General features: G+C 42.7%; 1 protein-coding gene across 2 annotated transcripts in view; it reads left to right on the top strand.

Annotated features, from left to right (window-relative positions):
• ROBO3 (roundabout guidance receptor 3) overlaps positions 1 to 16,340 on the top strand; it is a 272,235-nt gene that overhangs the window by 157,115 nt on the left and 98,780 nt on the right. For both annotated transcript variants that reach the window (XM_063435427.1, XM_063435428.1), the window contains exon 2: positions 7,647 to 7,973. In XM_063435427.1, coding sequence (XP_063291497.1) covers positions 7,647 to 7,973 — 327 coding nt within the window. The remainder of the gene's footprint in view (positions 1 to 7,646; positions 7,974 to 16,340) is intronic.

The raw sequence follows: 16,340 nt of genomic DNA, 5'->3' as shown, positions 1-16,340 counted from the left end.
GGAATCCGTTGTATTCTTGGTAATTGCTGTAAATCATACTTTGGTTCATGTAGTAAAACGCCAAATACAAAGAGTATTTTTTTGCAATAGTCACCAATTTAATATTTTTCACTTTCCGTTCTCGTTTTTCGCAGATTGCTGTTTTATTGTCAATGTGCTGGTCGTACATACTGGTTAAGTGATTATAGTTTGTAAAATGCCAACCCCCTTTAAAACCCGGTGAGTTTAGGTTCTCCAATTCCAACATTATAGCAAGTTTTCTAGATTGGTTGGCGGTGGTGGAAAAGATGGTGGCAATCCGACCCATCTCGGTGCCAGAAAGTAATCATGGACCCTTCAACTCCCATCATTCCTCGCTCCATGCAGCGGTAAAATGCACCGTTTTCTGGAAGAGGCTTTTTGGATTTTGCAGTTGTTTTCTTACTGTGGCCAGATGGAGATGTGAGCCTGACATCTGACTCACAGGGGGGTAAAGTGTGTTGAGGCCCCGGGAGTCCTGTTATTAGATTAAACGGGGACAGCTGAGAAAGTCTGTCGCTTGCAGACTCTGTGAGGAGTCACCAAAAGTATGTTGGGTTAAATGTTCATTTACATTCATGGCTTTATTTGACCTTCTGGCTTAATTTGTTCATCCTCCCTTCACCAAGATCCAGGAACCACTTCCGAAAAAATAATTTTAGCAGAATATGTTGTGTATAATCCCTCTCTTTATCCATGGCGCTGCATTCTGCCATATCGTCCAATTCTGCCATATCGCCCGCATTCTGCCATATCGCCCACATTCTGCCATATCACCCGCATTCTGCCATATCGCCCGCATTCTGTCATATCGTTCAATTCTGCCATATCGCCCACATTCTGCCATATCGCCCACATTCTGCCATATTGCCCACATTCTGTAATATCGGCACATTCTGCCATCTCACCCGCATTCTGCCATATCGCCCGCATTCTGCCATATCGCCCACATTCTGCCATATCGCCCACATTCTGCCATATCGCCCACATTCTGTAATATCGCCCGCATTCTGCCATCTCACCCGCATTCTGCCATATCGCCCACATTCTGCCATATCGCCCACATTCTGCCATATCGCCCGCATTCTGCCATATCGCCCGCATTCTGCCATATCGCCCGCATTCTGCCATATCGCCCGCATTCTGCCATATCGCCCACATTCTGCCATATCGCCCGCATTCTGGAATATTGCCCACATTCAGTAATATCGCCCCCATTCTGTAATATCGCCCCCATTCTGTAATATCGCCCCCATTCTGTAATATCGCCCGCATTCAGTGATATCGCCCGCATTCTGTAGTATCGCCCGCATTCTGTAGTATCGCCCGCATTCTGTAGTATCGCCCGCATTCTGTAGTATCGACCGCATTCTGTAGTATCGCCCCATTCTGCAGTATCGCCCCATTCTGCAGTATCGCCCCATTCTGCGATATCGCCCGCATTCAGTGATATCGCCCGCATTCTGTAAATTGCCCGCATTCAGTGATATCGCCCGCATTCTGTGATATTGCCCCATTCTGTAGTATCGCCCGCATTCTGTAGTATCGCCCGCATTCTGCAGTATCGCCCGCATTCTGCAGTATCGCCCGCATTCTGCAGTATCGCCCGCATTCTGCAGTATCGCCCGCATTCTGTAATATTGCCCGCATTCTGTAATATTGCCCGCATTCTGTAATATTGCCCGCATTCTGTAATATTGCCTGCATTCTGTAATATCGCCCGCATTCTGTAATATCGCCCGCATTCTGTAATATCGCCCGCATTCTGTAATATCGCCCGCATTCTGTAATATCGCCCGCATTCTGTAATATCGCCCCCATTCTGTAATATCGCCCCATTCTATAATATCGCCTGCATTCTGTAATATCGCCCGCATTCAGTGATATTCTCGCATTCTGTAGTATTGCCCGATTCTGTAATATCGCCCCCATTCTGTAATATCGCCCCATTCTGTAATATCGCCCGCATTCAGTGATATCGCCCGCATTCAGTGATATCGCCCGCATTCAGTGATATCGCCCGCATTCAGTGATATCGCCCCATTCTATAATATCGCCCGCATTCTGTAATATCGCCCGCATTCTGTAATATCGCCCGCATTCTGTAATATCGCCCGCATTCTGTGATATCTCCTTTGTTGTCTCCTTTAATATCTGTAATATTGTATTTGATGCATCGCTTTCTGTGTGGCGATAGCCTATCCTTGCGTAGTATTATTGTTATAATGATCCTTTCAGTGGTTTATAAAGCCTACAGGTTGCTTCCTTTCTGGTTACTGCCATTACAGAATGATAGGAGCCTGGTATTTACTGAATGTAAACAGGAAGTTGTTATTTTCCCGTCTCGCAGTGAGCGTGTTTGTCCTTTTTCATGATGCTTTCCACTTGTCATTCATTGTGGATGATGAATTCATAGGAGATTGTCAGGAAGAGAGTTGCCCAACGATTGCAGTGGGATTGCTGCACATGCCGTTTCTAGGGCACTGGATAGGACGAAAAGGTGCAGTTGAGTTCCCCGCACATTCTCCTGATTTAACACCTCTCGACTATTACCCTTTGGGGCCCATAAAAGATGTCGTGTTTTGCAGAAAACCAGCTACACAGGCAGCTCTCCAGGAAGAAATTGAAACGGCTCGTGCAGCAAGCCCACTGCAAACTTTGGGCCACGTTGCCCGTTGCTCCGTTTAATAAGAGTCTGGACGTTAATGGCAACCGCTTTGAGCACCTCTAGTAATTGTAGAGGTCAAAGTTAACTTGTATTCATCCCTTGATGTCTTAATACATTTTATTTTTTTTTTATACAGGTTTTTTTGGCTAGCTCTGTAGATGTACAATTCTTATAATGATACATTGCGTATTATTTAGGCAGCGCTGCATTGAATGCGTAACGTTTACAGTAGGCTCTGCTCACCAATCCAACATTTATCGCCCCTTCCATCCGCTCCAGTTAACGGCGGGGGATGTTATTATCTATGCAAGGCGTTGAATGAGCCCCTACTCCCAATATGGCAGTCACTGTGCATGTTATGCTTTTTTTCCTTTTAAGAATTTTTTTTTGCCTTTTCTGTTTTTCTTCTGTACAAGTATAAGGTAAAAAAGATTAAAACCACTCCGGTTAGTCAATAGATCACGTCAAATGTAATAATGCAGGCTGTTGCTCCAGACAATGTCCTGCAGGTAGATCTTCCCTGGACGATGGTTTATTGCTGCACGGATCATTTCTGTGACATTCTAACTCTGTGATATTATTATTGACTGTTATTGCTACAGTGCAGTAAGGCTATTATAAACGTACATACGTAAGGATTTGACCCCCCTCACTATCTGTACGTGTCACTATGTTAAAGAAAAGCCCTTTTATTCTTAATATATAGTAGCACAGAATGTAGAGCTGAATTGGAAATATGACTTATCGAAGAAGAATAAAAATGTAAAATCTGGTCAATTCATTTAAAGAATCTGAAGTTAAAATATAATAATTTTTATTATCTGAAGATGCAGTTCTAATGATCGGTCGACAATCCGTAAACCATCCTGTAATATTGATAAATGATCTAGTGGCTATATCAAGGCCGATCAATAGATTGCTGAAGAGTTTATAGTTTCAATGCAATTGATCTCTTATTTGTGGATCAGATATCCTTTGGGAGGGGATTTGGGAGCACTTACAGAACATAGAAGCATAGAATGTGACGGCCCGTTCGGCCCATCTAGTCTGCCCAACATGAGGATATGGTGTATTTCTTTATAAACTCATTAAATTCTGTAATTTCGTATCCACTTATTCTCATATATGGAGCTGGAGAGTCTGTGTTTCTGTTTGCTTGTGTGTGTCTTTGTTTATGTATATACTACCAGTCTCTTCTTATTGTGGTTGTGTGTGTCTGTGCGTGCCTGTGTATTTCCTTGTCTGTGTAATTCGTAGCACCTTTTTACTTTTTGAATCGTTTGTTAGTTGGTTTTATATGCCTATTTAATTTCATGTTAATTAAATCCCCAAACAGTTTGCTATGCATTGCTGTAGCGAGTATATTAAATGGAAATGGCTGCCTCTCAAAGCTATAAAAATGATTATTACTTGTAGCGCACCAACATGTTATGCAGCACTGTACAATGTACGACTAAAAATTCAGTAACTACAGCAGAATAAGTTAGACAGAGGAGTTAAAGGCGATGAGCACTCTGCTCAGACAAGCTTACCGTGTAACAGGCGTCCAAAATGTCACGAGAGGTGAAGTATGATGTCACGAGAGGTGAAGTATGATGTAAGATGTATTTATAGGAGCAATGGGTTTGTTTACAATTTATAAAAAGGAGATATCATGGAGGCTGTGGTGGGGTCTGGGAGGGGGATGAGTGTCGGTGCTGAGGGTGCAGGCTGAGGACAAGTGTAGGTTATTGTATCCCTTCCACGCTAGTCTTTTCGCTGCTAATGATTTAGACGGATGAGAAATGATTAAGAATAAGTAATACACACTTACTTATAGGATTAAGAAAGCACCAGTCCCAGTATTGTATCCAAGTGCCTCAAAGGTTTTTTTTTTTTTTTTTGAATGTGTTGTGCCTTTGCGAACTAAATGGAGCACTTTGTTTATTCCTCAATTTATAATAGAGCCCAGTCCCATCTACTTCAATGACCTAAAAAGGAAAGCGCAGACAAGGGGCTCCAGCCATGCACATATCTTTTATTAACCAAACACAAAATCACAAATGATTTCACCCACTTAATAAATCTCTATTAAGAGTATATAAACTGGACGTGAACTGTTCAACAGGGTCCATTCCTGGCATCGTTCAGCGGGGTCCATTACTGGCATCATTCAGCGGGGTCCATTACTGGCATCGTTCAGCGGGGTCCATTACTGGCATCGTTCAGCGGGGTCCATTACTGGCATCGTTCAGCGGGGTCCATTACTGGCATCGTTCAGCGGGGTCCATTCCTGGCATCGTTCAGCGGGGTCCATTCCTGGCATCGTTCAGCGGGGTCCATTCCTGGCATTGTTCAGCGGGGTCCATTCCTGGCATTGTTCAGCGGGGTCCATTACTGGCATCGTTCAGCGGGGTCCATTACTGGCATCGTTCAGCGGGGTCCATTACTGGCATCGTTCAGCGGGGTCCATTACTGGCATCGTTCAGCGGGGTCCATTACTGGCATCGTTCAGCGGGGTCCATTACTGGCATCGTTCAGCGGGGTCCATTACTGGCATCGTTCAGCGGGGTCCATTACTGGCATCGTTCAGCGGGGTCCATTACTGGCATCGTTCAGCGGGGTCCATTACTGGCATCGTTCAGCGGGGTCCATTACTGGCATCGTTCAGCGGGGTCCATTACTGGCATCGTTCAGCGGGGTCCATTACTGGCATCGTTCAGCAGGGTCCATTACTGGCATCGTTCAGCGGGGTCCATTACTGGCATCGTTCAGCGGGGTCCATTACTGGCATCGTTCAGCGGGGTCCATTACTGGCATCGTTCAGCGGGGTCCATTACTGGCATCGTTCAGCGGGGTCCATTACTGGCATCGTTCAGCGGGGTCCATTACTGGCATCGTTTATCGGGGTCCATTACTGGCATTGTTTATCGGGGTCCATTACTGGCATTGTTTATCGGGGTCCATTACTGGCATTGTTTATCGGGGTCCATTACTGGCATTGTTCAGCGGGGTCCATTACTGGCATCGTTTATCGGGGTCCATTACTGGCATCGTTTATCGGGGTCCATTACTGGCATCGTTTATCGGGGTCCATTACTGGCATCGTTTATCGGGGTCCATTACTGGCATCGTTTATCGGGGTCCATTACTGGCATCGTTTATCGGGGTCCATTACTGGCATGGTTTATCGGGGTCCATTACTGGCATGGTTTATCGGGGTCCATTACTGGCATGGTTTATCGGGGTCCATTACTGGCATTGTTTATCGGGGTCCATTACTGGCATTGTTTATCTGGGTCCATTACTGGCATTGTTTATCGGGGTCCATTACTGGCATTGTTTATCGGGGTCCATTACTGGCATTGTTTATCGGGGTCCATTACTGGCATTGTTTATCTGGGTCCATTACTGGCATTGTTTATCGGGGTCCATTACTGGCATTGTTTATCGGGGTCCATTACTGGCATTGTTTATCGGGGTCCATTACTGGCATTGTTTATCGGGGTCCATTACTGGCATTGTTTATCGGGGTCCATTACTGGCATTGTTTATCGGGGTCCATTACTGGCATTGTTTATCGGGGTCCATTACTGGCATTGTTTATCGGGGTCCATTACTGGCATCGTTCAGCGGGGTCCATTACTGGCATCGTTCAGCGGGGTCCATTCCTGGCATTGAGTGAAGGAGCAGAGTAAACATGTCCTAAGATCCTCTTCCTCAGCCTTTCCGGATCGGTCTATAGCCATGCTCTCCAATCCATGCGTTTCGCAGGTTAATGAGGCGTGTATCCAGCTCCTCTTTATACCTGCATGCTCACAACCAATATTATAGAAAATAAATCTCAATATCTAATGTGCGATACAGTACAATGTATCCCTGATTTAATACAATACAATATCTAGTACTCTGTCATCTCTCAGTATCTGACATCCCTATGAATAGATGAGAAATGAGGCGATGTTGTGATGCTTTTGTTCAATAAGCACCCGAGCGATGGGGTCAGACTGAAAATAGCAAACTCTACAACTGGCTGCTTTTCATTCTCTGTGACCCTTATGGGCTGAGCATGACTTATTTATTGATGCAAGACTGTCAGCCCTCATTTTTGGACACTATTTGTCAAACAAAGGTCAAGAAAAGGGAGAGATGAGACATACATTGGTTGACTCCAGGACCCAGAGCGTCACGATATCTGCCCTGGGTTCACCTTTCACAAACTGGCACATGGTACAGACTGTAATGGACTCAGGAGTACAGATGAAGGGGTGTTGGAAAGATTTACATCAGGTTGCAGATGGAGAGTGGTGTGCAGGGTGTAAAGATAAAGGGAGTGTTAGAAAGATTTACAGAGAGTGCCCCCCAGTTCCTCACAGTTATCGAATTGCAGATAGAGGGTGGTATGGGGGCATAGCGATAAAAGGGCTTGTTGGAATGATTGACTGAGGGTCCATGCCCCCTAGATCCTCCTCTTTATCAGGTTGAAGATGGATTGCATGGTTTATTAATTTCTGACCATGGCTGGTTTGGAAAGTCTTAATGCATATACTTGTAGTAATCTGGCATTTCGTGGGTATTTAGATATATAATTGAGGAATTCTTCATTAAAAGTAATGAAACAAAAGTGTCTAAAAATGCAGATTTGTTGGGAGCACGATTCCTCCAAATCTTTTCTGCCTTTTAAGTTCCGTAGTCCTATAGCTGGCAGGAGATTCAGGGAGATTCAGGAGGTGGTGTGGGGATGCTTATTGACACGTGTGAATATTGAAATGGGCAGCGTCATGCGTTTTGTTGGAAGCCGTGGCAGGCTAATCTCTCATGGTAGCCCATGTTACTGCAGTAGTAGTCCATGGCAAACACCGATTGTCCCTCCATCTGGGACGCTGTGTACGTTCCTTCTCACTGTCTTTTCTAATCTGTCAATGTGTTATTTCCTAATAATTCTCACATTCTAACTTTTTCCAATTACTCCTCTGTCCAGGGTCCAGACCTCGAATTGAAGACTTCCCTCCCCGAATTGTGGAACATCCGTCCGATCACATTGTGTCCAAGGGAGAACCTGCAACTCTGAACTGCAAAGCCGAGGGCCGCCCTACGCCAATTATTGAGTGGTATAAAGATGGCGAGAGGGTGGAGACGGATAAGGACGATCCTCGCTCACATCGTATGCTTTTACCCAGCGGCTCCCTTTTCTTTCTCCGGATTGTTCATGGTCGACGGAGCAAACCTGATGAAGGGATATATATTTGTGTTGCAAGAAATTATTTGGGGGAATCCGTCAGTCGAAACGCATCTTTGGAAGTAGCAAGTAGGTTTACATTGCCAGTGTTTATCTAAAACCAAATGTCTAATGTAAAATATTGAACTGTTATGTATAAAATTCGCTGCATTCACGTTAGCGCCAATTTATGGATCTCTTTCATATGAATTAAACTCCTTTCTTAATTTCTGTAGAGCGCCAAAATAATCTTTCAGCTGTTTTGAATCTAATTTTTTTTTATGTTTTTTGCTACTTTTTTTTTTTTTAGCCACTCTGCTGATTTTACCATCGATTACATTCACAAAATGAATAATAATAATATAACCAGGAAAAAAAAGTTTCATTTGCGTTTTAAAGGATTTGTTATGAATTAATTTGAAATTAATGCTGCTTACTGGTGGTGGAGAACGTCTACCTAACCCCCTTTAGTGTCACTGCTTTTATTTTAGTAGAATGATTATTGCAATGGTGGGTTACGTACTCCGCCCCCCGCTGTGAGCTCGCAGAGCAGCCTTGCGGGGGTTAATAGTGTATGAACATTTTTTTTAGCACAGGGTTCATTAAGGAAACCGTTTTAAATAGTTGATGTGAAATGGTTTTAGGATGGAAAGTGCAGCTGCTTTCAATAGAACTCAGTCTATTTCCATAATTAAATATGCATTTTGTTAATAAAAGTTCTAAGTAACTGTAATAATGTCCTAAAATAGCCTGGATTTTCCGTTTTCACCATCCACATTTCCTATTGATCTCTCGCTCATTAATCTCCTCTTCCTTCATGTGGTTTATTTGCTTGGATCCAATTTGAATTTGAAATGGTTGGGATCCAGGTGGAAGTTTGTTCTCCCCCCTCCCTGGGGTCTCCATGCCCGGCTCTTGGAGCACAATGTGGGTTTGTTTGTTAGGACTTGTTGTACATGCAGTGACCGACCTGCAGATGGTGAGTCTTTCTATGTTGTTCCATCTGGGCTTCCCGTCTCCATACCTGCGTGATGCAAGAATTACAAGTGTTTGCATCCTGCCACCTGGTTATTACTTAACAAGAAGTGGCACTGGGATGTAGCTCTAGCTTACATGGGACGTCTTCGTTTTGGGGTCTTTCATGGGCGAGGGATATCTCCATATTGGGGGGTTAGTATTTTAGTTTGGTAAAGTTTTCATTGAATAAGAGTGTTCATAATAAATAGTGTATGCTAGCACATAACAATATTCACAAAGTGGATTTCAGCTGAACTGAGGATGTTCAAATTTAGCAATTTTGAAATGCACTCTTAATTACCAACAATTCATACATTATTAACCCCTTAAGGACCGGACTTTTTTTGCGATGTTGTACATTTGCGACCAGGCATCTTTTTGACACTTTTGTGGTGTTTGTGTTTAGCTGTAATTTTCCGCTCTCTCATTTACTGTTCCCATACAAATTATATATTGTTTTTTTCAGGACAAAAGGGGCTTTCTTTACATACCATTATTTATATAATCTCATGTAATTTCATTTTAAAAAAATGAAAAAATATGATGAAAAATTGAAAAAAATACATGTTTTTTGAATTTTATGTGAAAAATCTTTTACTCATCTACAAAAGCGAATGAAAAAAACTGCTAAATAGATTCAAAATGTTGTCCTGAGTTCAAAAATACCCAGTGTTTACATGCTTTTTGCTATTTTTTTGCATGTTATAGGGCTATAAGTACAAGTAGGATATTGGGTTTCAAAACATACATTTTTAAAATGTATCAATAGTGACATTGTAACACTATTATCTGTCATAAATTGCTAAATAACACCCCACATGTACATATTTTTTTAAAAGTAGACAACCCAGGGTATTCAATATGGGGTATGTCCAGACTTTTTTAGTAGCCACTTAGTCGCAAACACTGGCCAAAGTTAGCGTTCATATTTGTTTGTGTGTGAAAAAAGTAAAAAACGAAATTGAACGCTAATTTTGGCCAGTGTTTGTGACTAAGTGGTTACTAAAAAAGACTGGACATACCCCATTTGCAATACCTTGGGTTGTCTTCTTTTGCAAATGGTATGCCATCATGGGGGTAATTCTCATTCCTGGGCTACCATACGCTCTCAAAGCAACGTAACCAACCTGGCCATTTTCAATGTAAAAATATTTGACCCATATATTTGACTCTGTAACTTTCAAAAATGCTATAAAACCTGTACATGGGGGGTCCTGTTCTACTCAGGAGACTTTGCTGAACACAAATATTAGTGTTTCAAAACTGGAAAATGTATCACAACAATTATATCATCAGTAAAAGTGCTGTTTGTGTGTGAAAAATGCAAAAAAAGTCACTTTCACTGACAATATCATCGCTGTGATATGTTTTACTGTTTTGAATCACTAATATTTGTGTTCAGTGAAGTCTCCCGAGTAAAACAGTACCCCCCATGTACAGGTTTTAGGGTGTCGTAGAACGTTACAGGGTAAAATACAGTGATAGCAAATTAAATTCTCTGGACTTTCGGCCTGGGTTGGCAGGCAGGTCCCTTAAATTGCAATCAATAAAATAACTTAATTATGTAAAATATTACATAAATACGCACGTAGAATTTAAATATATATGCATATTTATATATTTGAAGTCTACGTGTATATTTATATAATTATTTATGTAATTTTGTATATGGACATATGAATAGTTTGCATTCTTTTTATTTATTTATATATACATAGATATATATACAATTTCATTCTAAGTGTATTTTGATATAAATATATATCACATGGCCACAGGGGTCCTAAACCGCCATGGGGAGACTGTCTGGGCTGCAGGCAGTCTCCCCACACCGGGAGCACCGCCGATCACCGCCGGGGGAACGATGGCGATCAGGTAAGTACATTGGACGGTTAGGACGGTTCAGGACCGTCACCGGTCGGCAACGCAAAAATGCCGATGACGGTCCTGAACCGTCCTCCGTCCTTAAGGGGTTAAAGGGACACTATAGTCACCTGAACAACTTTAGCTTAATGAAGCAGTTTTGGTGTATAGAACATGCCCCTGCAGCCTCACTGCTCAATCCTCTGCCATTTAGGAGTTAAATCCCTTTGTTTATGAACCCTAGTCACACCTCCCTGCATGTGACTTGCACAGCCTTCCATAAACACTTCCTGTAAAGAGAGCCCTATTTAGGCTTTCTTTATTGCAAGTTCTGTTTAATTAAGATTTTCCTATCCCCTGCTATGTTAATAGCTTGCTAGACCCTGCAAGAGCCTCCTGTATGTGATTAAAGTTCAATTTAGAGATTGAGATACAATTATTTAAGGTAAATTACATCTGTTTGAAAGTGAAACCAGTTTTTATTTTTCATGCAGGCTCTGTCAATCATAGCCAGGGGAGGTGTGGCTAGGGCTGCATAAACAGAAACAAAGTGACTTAACTCCTAAATGACAGTGAACTGAGCAGTGAAATTGCAAGGGAATGATCTATACACTAAAACTGCTTTATTTAGCTAAAGTAATTTAGGTGACTATAGTGTTCCTTTAAATAATCCTGTTGGTGAAACATTTTGTTGTAACACGCACACATGCACCCACCCCCACTCCAAGGTACCTGTGTGTAATAGTATGCTGACTGCTATACAGTGTCACAATCTAAAAACCTGTATTAGTCATTAAGTGACGTTGAAATGAAATATTCTGTGTTTATTATCACAGTTATTACCAGCAGAGCCGAGACTGGGCGAGCTTACTAGTGGTGCCCACTGGCTCCTGAGTGCCCGTGGCATCTCCAAACATTAAATAAACCAGCTAACAGCTCCTGGATTTCAAACTGTGACCTTAAAGTGCAGCATTTCCCAAAGCATAGAGATTTTAAGGAAATGTTTGACAGTAGAAAATAGTATACTGGAGTGGCCTGAGGACATAAAGTCCCTACAGGTTTGAGAGAAAAATATAAAAACACAATTTATTGAAATATAATTAAAAAGGAACATAAGTGACATATACACAAAATCATACAACACATAATCCCGTGAAGGGAGCTATAGAGCTCTATCATCCTATTAGGGTAACAAGGGTAGCAGAGTATGGGAGGCTACCTTCAATAAATTTAACTTTAGCAAAATAAGGAAAACCTATAATTTATGAGCCTCACCAATCATCAGGTAGAAAGGAGGAAGAGGTTAGTGTACCCTTGAATGTGAAGCTATCCTAATGTCACGACTGCTAGTGTGGTCCAACACGCAGAAACTATGTAAACATATACATAGAAAATGAAAAGGAAATAAAAGGATAGAACGTAAACCGGTCCTTAGAATGGCCGGACTAATACGTTGGAGACAGAGAATGGTCAAAGGGAAAGCCGAGGTCAGGAAAGCCAGAAATACACAAATACCGTTTAAACAAGACAAGTCCGGGAAACCAGAAATCGGAATAACAAGGAATAGCCAAGGTCAAAATACCAGAAAATCAGAATCACAAGGATAAACGCACTCTCAGGAACCAGGAACAGGAAACCACAACAGGGTAAAGTATTGGAGTGAATCAGGGATTTAAATATCCCTCTCTGGGCTATGATTGGTCAGAGGATGACCTCTGACCCCAGAACGTGCGCGCGCGTTAACGTCGTAACGTCACACGCACGCTAGTATAATTTTGGGGGGCCGAGCCAATGATGGACGCAACCACATGGTCGGTGCCATCTTTGTTTTGGCGGAAGGACGCGGAGGAGCAGTTCCTGGTTCGCCACCGAACAGGTAAGCTCAGCTTGTCAGGCGGCGAGCCAGGAGCCGTGACACCTATATACAGATAAACCAGATGAACTAGTGGGCTACTGTAACAAAGGTATTTACACACTGTTGCCAATCAGAAGCCCTCACAAAGGAGACAACCCACATAGCTATGCCTTCATTAAACTCACTTCAGATCCCTTGTCTAAATTTCAGACTGAGTATAAGTCCCTTCTGGACAAGGCATTCGATCAAGGAGTTATCACCAAAGACAAATATGGGAGCATTTATGTGAAAAATCCCACAATATCCACTTTTTATTGCCTTCCCAAGGTCCACAAACAGCACACTAATCTAACAGCTAGACCAATAGCGTCAGGCTCTAACAACTTTACTAGCAGGGGCAGCATATATGTGGATCCTACGACCCTTCGTAGAGAGTCTGCCATCATACCTGAGGGATACTAAGGACACCCTCAAGTGTTTGTCATCACTTAAGGTACCCAAGGCGGTGCCATACTCTGCAGTCTGGACGTGGAAGCCTTATATTCAAGTATCCCGCACTCCATTGGCATTGACCATGTGAGAACTTTTTTAGAGACTAGACTATCGGTGCCATACGACCTCTGTTCTGGATCTGCTACACTTCATCTTGATATATAAGAAACACAATCTAAAAATACAAAAACAAACTAACAGTGTGGTATATAAAGACACCAAATTTTCCCTGGAGGCTAAAATGCTCTCACTAGATAGTAATTGATTGCAAGCATATAGAATATCTTAAGGGTGGAAGGAGCTTGATCTTCCTCTTGACCCACAATTTTTTTTCTTTCCTTTTTAAGTTCTACCACCAGGTGCGGGGGACTGCGATTGGTACGTCTTGTGCCCCATCCTACGCTTACCTTCACCTGGGGTGGTGGGAAGAAAAAGTAGTCTCCTCTGATACTCTTAAACATTTTACTGATCATTTTACTGATCACGTCTTCTTATGGAGGAGATACATAAATGACGTCCTCATTGTCTGGACGGGCACCAGGGAACTCTTTGCCAAATTTGTGGAAACTCTAAATGTGAACGATTTCAACCTCAGGTTCACTATGGCGATTGGTGTTCCATCACTCAATTTCCCGGATTTAAAATTTAAAATAACAGAGGAGCTTGAGATCAATACTACCCTCTACCCACTTCAACTAATACCATGCTCAGATGGGAGAGTCACCACCCCACTTCCCTCAAAAGAGGGATTCTCCTGAGGCTTAGGAGAAACTGCTCTTCCACTGAAGATTTTGAGCAGAAGGCAAAACAGCTTAGGCAGCGATTTAAGGAAAGGGGGTATCCCAATAGACTAGTACAGGGGTAGGCAACCTACGGCACTAGTGCCATGCACGGCACTCAAGGTGTCTTTGCACGGCACTCAAGGCTGCTAGAGCCAAACAGGCTCTGTCCTATCAGGAGTCCCAGTAAAACTTCAGATATCTGCTAATACGAAGAGGTGGTGAAGGACAATCCTCAATTTATGCATTGCAGCACATAGGGGAAGTGATCTCAGATCACTTCTTCCCAGCACTTGTGAATGGGAATCCACACTGTAGCAGAGCAGCCTGCAGCTGCTGTTGCATCTCCTATGCTTGAGCTATACCTGGCCGGCCTGGTCCCCACTGGAACCTAGGGAAGTCACCCACACTGCTAAATACACACAGAAATGCAGAATAACCCTTCCCTCATACAAATAATACGAACAGGCTACATACAATCCCCACAAACGCAACACCACTAACAATCCACATACATGCACACAACCCCACATGCAGGCTCTCACATGCATTACCCCAAACAGCCCCCACACACTACCAAACACGCAATGTGACTTATCCATCCACACACAATTCCACAAGCAGCCCTCATACACAGCCCACATTCATATGTATCATACACGATACCATTAACTACTAATGAACATATACAATTAATAGCTCATATACGCACAAATACAATGATACTGATACCGGAGAAACTGACGGAAGCCAAGCACAGAGAGATGGACACAGGTTTCTTCAGGAAGGAAGAGATTCTTTATTGGATCACCGATCGGGACTCAGAGGGACTAGCGTCACCAAAATACAGCAAAGTCTGAGTACTGAATACATAGAGTACATTCCTTATATAGCACTGTAGCTCCTCCCACAATTAACTACACCCACACATACCCTTAACCTATTTAATAAATAGAGTCTAAACTCATCCATCCGGTCTAACCACGTGGCTCATCTGATACAAAGGAGAGGGACGCGTAATTCCAGTTCTTACATTCCTGCACCTGGTCAGTACAGTGATAACAGTATCTTAGCTACGTGTAATTAACCAACTGATACTACAAACACATATACATACATATGCCTTGTGGCAATCTTAGCCTGCTAAACTTGTATTTTACTGGAATTACATCACATTCCCCCCTTTGATGCCTCTGATATTTCACAATTACTTGAGGCATCACTTAACCTTGGTTTGCATATACCTCAGGTTACCATGAACCAGACCAGACTTATCTTATGATGTGAATCTTTTAACACTCATCTTCCTGCATTGGTTCTCCTTGATCTAGAGCCTTATACTTATATATCGCCATTATCTGTGCAGCAGCCTTCCTCTCTGCTATACTTCCTATCAGGCTTTGCACAGACCTAACTACTAAGGGTATAAGACACGGTAGGAGTAGACACAACAGTAAAATCAGTAGGACTCCACCTACCACTGCCTTAAGCCCTCCAAACCACTCATACCAGCTACCAAACCAACTACTTGGATTGTACCCTTTCCATACCTGAGTAGGCACATGCACTAGTTTAACCATATGGCTAGTAAGCTCAGCTATTGCTTGCCCTTCGTCATCTATTTGAAGACAGCAATTGCTCAGGTTAAACTTCCCACATACACCTCCCTCTACTGCCAAAAGGTAATCCAAGGCTAATCTATTTTGGTAGACTGCTGTCCTCATCCTGGTGTTATGCTTCGCTAGAAGATTGAGTGCTTGTGAGGTCTCATTAGTAATAATCTCAACCACCGCCTGTAATCTTATAATACGGTTGAGCATATAAATTGGGGTTCTATAACCAAAGGTACCATCTTCTGCCCACGTGGCTGGCCCATAATAATCTATGATACGCTGGGGAGGCCATTCATTATCTTCCCAGGTGCCTATCTCTAAGGGTCCCCTTTTCTTCCTATGATTCACATCATACACTTTAACACCTAAAGTCTCACCTGTTTCAATCGGTAACAAGAAGAAGGATGGTTTGAGCATACCCAACACACATGCCCCTTCCCAGTCCTGTGGCAACTCCGAATAGGCTTTCTTACCACAGATCCAGTACAAATTTGCTGGGGCTCTCCAAGTAGATGTGATGGATAAATCAAACCACACATCCTTTAAACTGGCATATCTAGCAAACGGGTTAGATGGTTCTGAGACATTTGAAGCAGACCACCAAGTTGTATTTTTAGTATCATCATCATAAGCTTTTTGCCCTAGACAAGTTAATTCTCCTACAGAAGTATTATACATTATTCCTTTCCTTGCTATGCAAACATAACCTATGATGGAGGTCTTTAATCTCCACTCAGATTTACCTCTAACACTCAAATGATAATCGGCTTGTGTAGATATTAGTTGGTCAACTGCCTCAGAACCGGACATTACCTCCTTTGCTTCCCAAGGCCATTGG

Source organism: Pelobates fuscus, chromosome 11 (genome assembly GCF_036172605.1).
Source record: "Pelobates fuscus isolate aPelFus1 chromosome 11, aPelFus1.pri, whole genome shotgun sequence".
NCBI classification, from domain to species: domain Eukaryota; kingdom Metazoa; phylum Chordata; class Amphibia; order Anura; family Pelobatidae; genus Pelobates; species Pelobates fuscus.
Note: the sequence above shows the minus strand (reverse complement) of the source record. Positions and strands in the feature narration are given on the sequence as shown.